This window comes from Malurus melanocephalus, unplaced genomic scaffold (assembly GCF_030028575.1).
Source record: "Malurus melanocephalus ecotype Western Australia unplaced genomic scaffold, MMel_1.1 scaffold_2269, whole genome shotgun sequence".
In the NCBI taxonomy this organism is placed as follows: Eukaryota; Metazoa; Chordata; class Aves; order Passeriformes; family Maluridae; genus Malurus; species Malurus melanocephalus.
The window spans coordinates 4,871-13,286 of NW_026625501.1; the positions used below are offsets into that span (position 1 = coordinate 4,871).

Here is an 8,416-nt window from a genome sequence, read left to right on the forward strand (position 1 = left end):
ATACCGGTTTATACCGGTTTGGTTTATACCGGTTTGGTTTATACCGTTTAATACTGGTTTATACCGGTTTGGTTTATACCGGTTTGGTTTATACCAGTTTATACTGGTTTGGTTTATATCGGTTTGGTTTATACCGGTTTATACCGGTTTGGTTTATACCGTTTAATACTGGTTTATACTGGTTTGGTTTATATCGGTTTGGTTTATACCGGTTTGTACCGGTTTGGTTTATACCGGTTTATACCGGTTTGGTTTATACCGGTTTGGTTTATACTGTTTAATACTGGTTTGTACTGGTTTGGTTTATACCGGTTTGGTTTATACCGGTTTATACCAGTTTATATTGGTTTATACTGGATTGGTTTATACCGGTTTATACTGGTTTATACTGGTTTATACCGGCTTATACCAGGTTGGTTTATACCGGTTTGTACTGGTTTATACTGGTTTGGTTTTACCGGTTTATACCCATTTATACTGGATTGGTTCATACTGGTTTGTACTGGTTTATACTGGATTGATTAATACCGGTTTGTAGTGGTTTATACTGGTTTGGTTTATAACGGTTTATATCAGTTTATACTGGTTTGTACCGGTTTGGTTTATACTGGTTTGGTTTATACCGGTTTATATCGGTTTATACTGGTTTGGTTTATAGCGGTTTATGTCGGTTTATACTGGTTTGGTTTATAACGGTTTATACTGGTTTGGTTTATACTGGTTTATACTGGTTTGGTTTATACCGGTTAATATTGATTTATACTGGTTTATACTGGTTTGTACCTGTCTATATCGGTTTATACCGATTCATACTGGTTCATGCTGGTTGAAACTGGTTTGTACTGATTAATACTGATTTGTACTGGTTCATACCGGTTCACACCGGTTCATACTGGTCTATACCGGTCCATATTGATCCATACTGGTTTATACCGGTTTATACTGGTCTACACTGGTTCATACTGGTTTATACTGGTTCATACTGGTTTATACTGGTCTGCACTGGTTCATACTGGTTCATACTGGTTTATAACGGTCTATACTGGTCCACACTGGTTCATTCCGGTTCACACCGGTTTATACCAGTCTATACCAGTTTATACCGGTTCATACTGGTCCATACCGGTTTATACTGATTTATACCGGTTCATACTGGTCTATACTGGTCCATATTGATCCATACTGTTTTTTACCGGTTTATACCGGTCTACACTGGTTCATACTGGTCCATACTGGTTTATACTGTTTTATACTGGTTTATACCGGTTTATACTGGTCCATACTGTTCCACACTGGTTTATACCAGTTCATACTGGTTTATATTGATTCATACCAGTCCATACTGGTTCATAGCAGTTTATACTGGTCTATACCAGTCCATAAAAGTCCATACCGGTCCATACCGGTTCATACTGGTCTATACTGGTTTATACTGGTTCACACCGGTTTATACCAATTTATGGCAGTCAGTACTGGTCCACACTGGTTCACACTGTTTTATACTGGATCATACCGGTCCATGCTGGTTTATACTGGTCCATGCTGGTTTATACCAGTCCATGCTGGTCCATACTGGTCCATACTGGTTTATACTGGTCCATACTGGTNGGTTTATACCGGTTTGGTTTATACCGGTTTGGTTTATACCGGTTTGGTTTATACCGGTTTGGTTTATACCGGTTTGGTTTATATGGGTTTGGTTTATACCGGTTTGGTTTATACCGGTTTGGTTTATACTGGTTTGGTTTATACCGGTTTATACCGGTTTGGTTTATACTGGTTTGGTTTATACCGGTTCGGCTTATGCTAGTTCATACTGGTTTATATCGGTTTGTACTGGTTTATACTGGTTTGGTTTTTACTGGTTTATACCGGTTTATACTGGTTTGGTTTATACCGGTTTATACCGGTTTGGTTTATACTGGTTTATACTGGTTTATACCGATTTGTACTGGTTTGGTTCATATCGGTTTATACTGATTTATACTGGTTTATACCAGTTTATACTGGTTTATACCAGTTCATACTGGTTTTTAATGGCCTATACTGGTCTATACCAGTCCACACTGGTTCACACCGGTTCACATCTGTTTATACCAGTCTGTACTGGTTTATATTGGTTTATCCTGTTCCATACCAGTTTATACTGGTCTATACTGGTCCATAGCAGTGCATCCTGTTTCACACCGGTTTATACCGGTCTATACCAGTCCATACTGGTTCGTACTGTTTTATACTGGTTTATACTGGTCCATACTGGTCCATACTGGTTTATACTGGTTTATACTGGTTTATACTGGTTTATACTGGTCCATACTGGTTTATACTGGTTCATACTGGTTTTTCCCGTTCTCAGGCAGCATCGCCAAGCGGCTGAGCTCGGTGGGGGCGGAGAACACGGAGGAGAACCGGCGCTGTTCATACTGGGTTATACCGGTCCATACTGGTCCATACTGGTTTATACTGGTCCATACTGGTTTATACTGGTTCATACTGGTTTCCCCTCCCTCAGGCAGCATCGCCAAGCGGCTGAGCTCGGTGGGGGCGGAGAACACGGAGGAGAACCGGNGGTTCATACTGGTTTTCCCCGTTCTCAGGCAGCATCGCCAAGCGGCTGAGCTCGGTGGGGGCAGAGAACACGGAGGAGAACCGGCGCTGTTCATACTGGGTTATACCGGTCCATACTGGTTTATACTGGTTTATACTGGTCCATACTGGTTTTTCCCGTCCTCAGGCAGCATCGCCAAGCGGCTGAGCTCGGTGGGGGCGGAGAACACGGAGGAGAACCGGCGCTGTTCATACTGGGTTATACCGGTCCATACTGGTTTATACTGGTTTATACTGGTTTATACTGGTTTATACTGGTTTGTACTGGTTTGTACTGGTCCATACTGGTTTATACTGGTTTATACTGGTTTATACTGGTTTATACTGGTTTATACTGGTCCATACTGGTCCATACTGGTCCATACTGGTTTATACTGGTTTATACTGGTTTCCCCGTTCTCAGGCAGCATCGCCAAGCGGCTGAGCTCGGTGGGGGCGGAGAACACGGAGGAGAACCGGCGCTGTTCATACTGGGTTATACTGGTCCATACTGGTCCATACTGGTCCATACTGGTTTATACTGGTTTATACTGGTTTATACTGGTTTCCTGTCCCTCAGGCAGCATCGCCAAGCGGCTGAGCTCGGTGGGGGCGGAGAACACGGAGGAGAACCGGCGCTGGTACCGGCAGCTGCTGTTCACGGCCGATAAACGCGTGGAGCCGTGCATCGGCGGCGTCATCCTGTTCCACGAGACCATGTACCAGAAAGCTGACGATGGGCGCCCCTTCCCACAGGTCATCAGGGACAAGGGAGCCCTGGTGGGCATCAAGGTGGGCATTTGGGGACATTGGGGACATTGGGGACAGTGGGGACAATGACCAGACACAGGGACATTGGGGACATTGAGGGAAACAGAGACATTGGGGACATTGAGGACATTGGGGCCATTGAGGGAAGCAGAGACATTGGGGACATTGGGACATTGGAGACATTGAATGTGTCAGGGACATTGGGGACATTGAGCAGGCACAGGGACATTGGGGACATTGAGGACATTGAACAGGCACAGGGGCTTTGGGGACATTGGGGACATTGAGGGCGTCAGGGACATTGGGGACATTGGGGGTGTCAGGGACATTGGGGACATTGGGGGTGTCAGGGACATTGGGGACATTGGAGACATTGAGGGTGTCAGGGACATTGGGGACATTGAGGACATTGAACAGGCACAGGGGCTTTGGGGACACTGGGGACATTGGGCACATTGAGGGCGTCAGGGACATTGGGCACATTGAGGACATTGAACAGGCACAGGGGCTTTGGGGACACTGGGGACATTGGGCACATTGAGGGCGTCAGGGACATTGGGCACATTGAGGATATTGGGACATTGGAGACATTGAATGTGTCAGGGTCATTATGGACATTGGGGACATTGGGGACATTGAGGGTGTCAGGGATATTGGGGACATTGAGGACATTGAGGGTGTCAGGGACATTGAGGACTTTGGGGACATTGAGGACATTGGGGACATTGAGGACATTGGGGACATTGGAGACATTGAGGTGTCAGGGACATTGGGGACATTGAGGACATTGAGGGTGTCAGGGACATTGAGGACTTTGGGGACATTGGGAACATTGAGGACATTGAACGGGCACAGGGACATTGGGGACATCAAGGACACTGGGGACGTTGGGGACATTGAGGGGAACAGAGACATTGGGGACATTGGGACATTGGAGACATTGAATGTGTCAGGGACATTGGGGACATTGAGCAGCCACAGGGGCTTTGGGGACATTGGGGACACATGGAAACATTGGGGACATTGAACAGATGAGGGTCATTGGGACATTGGGGACATTGAGGGCGTTGAGGACATCAGGGATATCGGGGACACTGGGGATTGGAGAGACATTGGGGACATTAAGGTGACATTGGGGACAGTGGCAACATTGGGGACATTGGGGACATCAGGGACATTGGGGACTTGGTGGGAACCTTGGGGACACCTTGGGGACATCATGGGAACCTTAGGGACACCTTGGGAACATTGGGGGTTTGGGGACATTTCAAGGACACCTTGGGGACGTTGGTGCCAACATGGCCATGGTGACACCAGGCCAAGGACAGCCACGCTGGGGACACTGGGGGGGTCTGGAGGACCTTGGGGACATTGGGGACACAGGGCGTTAGGGGGCTTGGTGATCCTGTGGTGGCTTTGATGGCCCTGGGGTGACACTGGGATGACCCTGGGTGGCCTTGGTGGCCCTGGTGGCCTCAGTGACCCTGTGGTGACCTTGGTGGCTCTGGTGGCCTCAGTGACCCTTTGGTGACCCCGTAGTGACCCCTTGGTAGCCGCAATGGTGGCCCTGTGGTGGCCGCGGTGACCCTGGTGGTGGCCCTGTGGTGACCCGGTGGTGGCCATGGTGGTGGCCCCGTGGTGACTCCATGGTGGCCGCAGTGGTGGCCCAATGGTGGCTGCAGCAGTGACCCCGTGGTGGCCTCGAGGTGACCCCGTGGTGACCCAGTGGTGGCCACAGTGGTGACCCCAGGTGGCCGCGGTGGTGACCCCGTGGTGACCCAGTGGTGGCCACAGTGGTGACCCCAGGTGGCCACAGTGGTGGCCCGGCAGTGGTGGCCCGGTGGTGGCCACCGTGACCTGGTGGCCTCAGTGACCCTTTGGTGACCCCATAGTGACCCCTTGGTGGCCCAGTGGTGGCCACGGTGGTGACCCAGTGGTGGCCACGGTGGTGACCCCATGGTGACCCGGTGGTGACCCCATGGTGACCCAGTGGTGGCCACGGTGGTGGCCGTGGTGGTGGCCCTGTGGTGACCCAGTGGTGGCCCCAGGTGACCCCNCACAGGTCATCAGGGACAAGGGAGCCCTGGTGGGCATCAAGGTGGGCATCTGGGGACATTGGGGACATTGGGGACATTGGGGACATTGGGGACATTGAGGACATTGGGGACATTGGGGACATTGGGGGTGTCAGGGACATTGGGGACAATGGGGACATTGGGGACACTGGGGACATTGAACAGGCACAGGGACATTGGGGACATTGGGGACATTGAGGGTGTCAGGGATATTGAGGACATTGGAGACATTGAACACACCCAGGGATATTAAGGACATTGAGAGCAGCAGGAACATTGGGAACATTGAGGACATTGAGGACATTGGGGACATTGGAGACATTGAGGTGTCAGGGACATTGGGGACATTGGGGACAGTGGGGACATTGGGGACACTGGGGACATTGGGGATATTGGGGACATTGGGGACAGTGGGGACATTGAACACACACAGGGATATTAAGGACATTGAGGGAAGCAGAGACATTGGGGACATTGAGGACATTGAGGTGTCAGGGACATTGGAGACATTGAGGGTGTCAGGGACATTGGGGACAGTGGGGACACTGGAGACACTGGGGACACTGGGGACACTGGGGATGTCAGGGACATTGGGGACATTGGAGACATTGAGGGTGTCAGGGACGTTGGGGACATTGAGGACATTGAACAGGCACAGGGGCTTTGGGGACATTGAGGGAAACAGAGACATTGGGGACATTGGGGACATTGGGGCCATTGAGGGAAGCAGAGACATTGGGGACATTGGGGACATTGAATGTGTCAGGGACATTGGGGATATTGAGCAGGCACAGGGACACTGGGCACATTGGGGACATTGAGGACATTGAACAGGCACAGGGGCTTTGGGGACACTGGGGACATTGGGGACATTGAGGGCATCAGGGACATTGGGGACATTGGGCACATTGAGGATATTGGGACATTGGAGACATTGAATGTGTCAGGGTCATTATGGACATTGGGGACATTGGGGACGTTGAACAGGCACAGGGACATTGGGGACATTGGGGTCATTGAGGGTGTCACGGACACTGAGGACATTGGGGACATTGGGGACATTGAGGGGAACAGAGACATTGGGGACATTGATGACATTGGGACATTGGAGACATTGAATGTGTCAGGGATGTGGGGGACATTGAACAGGCACAGGGACATTGGCGACATTGGGGACATTGAACAGGCACAGGGACATTGGTGACATTGGGGACATTGAGGGAAGCAGAGACATTGGGGACATTGGGGAACATTGGGGACATTGAATGTGTCAGGGACATTGAGGACATTGAGGGTGTCAGGGACATTGGGGACATTGAGGGGATCAGAGACATTGGGGACATTGGGGACATTGAACCGGCACAGGGACATTGGGGACATTGAGGGCACCAGAGACATTGGGGACATTGCGGACATTGGGGACATTGAACATATCAGGGACATTGAACATATCAGGGACATTGAGCACACGTGGGAACATTGGGGACATTGAACATATCAGGGACATTGGGGACATTGGGGACATGGAGGACATTGGGACATTGGGGACATAGAACAGGCACAGGGACATTGGGGACATTGAGGAACATTGGGACATTGAGGACACTTGGGAACATTGGGGACATTGACCGTATCAGGGACATTGGGGACATTGGGGACATAGAACAGGCACAGGGACATTGGGGACAGTGGGGACATTGAATGTATCAAGGACACTGGGGACATTGGGCACATCAAGGACACTGGGGACATTGGGGACATTGTGGGAACCTTGAGGACACTTGAGGGACACCGTGGGGACATTGGGGACACCGGGGGTTGGAGGCCCGGTGGTGACCCCCGTGGTGGCTCTGGTGGCCTCAGTGACCCCTGGTGGCCTTGTGGTCACCCTGGTGGTCCTGGTCACCCTGATGACCCTGTGGTGATCCCGTAGTGACCCTCGTGTTGACCCGGTGGTGGTGGCCGTGGTGGTAGCCCTGCGGTGACCCAGTGGTGGCCCCTTGGTAGCCATGGTGGTGGCCGCAGTGGTGACCTGGTGGTGACCCTGGAGTGACCCGGTGGTGGCTGCAGTGGTGGCCCTACGGTGGTGGCCCAGTGGTGACCTCATGGTGGCCGCAGTGGTGGCCCAATGGTGGCTGCAGTGGTGACCCCGTGGTGGCCCTGAGGTGACCCTGTGGTGACCGCAGTGGTGACCCAGTGGTGGTGGCCCCATGGTGGCCCCGGTGGTGACCCCGTGGTGACTCCATGGTGGCCGCGGTGGTGACCCCATGGTGACCCAGTGGTGGCCACAGTGGTGACCCTGTGGTGGCCCCATGGTGGCCCCGGTGGTGACCCTGTGGTGACTCCATGGTGGCCCCGGTGGTGACCCCGTGGTGACTCCATGGTGGCCACAGTGGTGACCCCAGGTGGCCGCAGTGGTGGCCCGGCAGTGGTGGCCCGGTGGTGGCCACCGTGACCTGGTGGCCTCAGTGACCCTTTGGTGACCCCGTAGTGACCCCTTGGTAGCCGCAATGGTGGCCCTGTGGTGGCCGCGGTGATCCTGGTGGTGACCCGGTGGTGGCCCCATGGTGGCCCTGTGGTGACCTGGTGGTGGCTGCAGTGGTGACTGCGGTGGTGACCCGGTGGTGGCCATGGTGGTGGCCCCATGGTGGCCCTGTGGTAGCTGCGGTGACCCCAGGTGGCCCTGCGGTGACCTAGGGTGGCCCCTTGGTGGCCGTGGTGGTGGCCGTGGTGACCTGGTGGTGGCCGTGGTGGTGACCCAGTGGTGACCTGGTGGTGGCCCCGGTGGTGGCCCCGTAGTGACCCCATGGTGGCTGCAGTGGTGGCCACGGTGGTGGCCGTGGTGGTGGCCCTGTGGTGACCCAGTGGTGGCCCCAGGTGACCCCTTGGTGGCCCAGTGGTGGCCCCATGGTGACCCCGTGGTGGCCATGATGGTGGCCCCGTGGTGGCCCCATGGTGACCCGGTGGTGGCCCTGGTGGTGGCC

At 52.8% G+C, this 8,416-nt stretch overlaps 1 protein-coding gene across 1 annotated transcript in view; it reads left to right on the forward strand.

The window, feature by feature from the left end:
- LOC130587691 (fructose-bisphosphate aldolase A-like) overlaps nt 1-7,417 on the forward strand; it is a 12,275-nt gene extending 4,858 nt beyond the window's left edge. Inside the window, exons 2-3 of the mRNA XM_057388667.1 lie at nt 3,167-3,413; nt 7,366-7,417. Coding sequence (XP_057244650.1) covers nt 3,167-3,413; nt 7,366-7,417 — 299 coding nt within the window. The remainder of the gene's footprint in view (nt 1-3,166; nt 3,414-7,365) is intronic.
- The last annotated feature ends 999 nt before the right edge of the window (nt 7,418-8,416 follow it).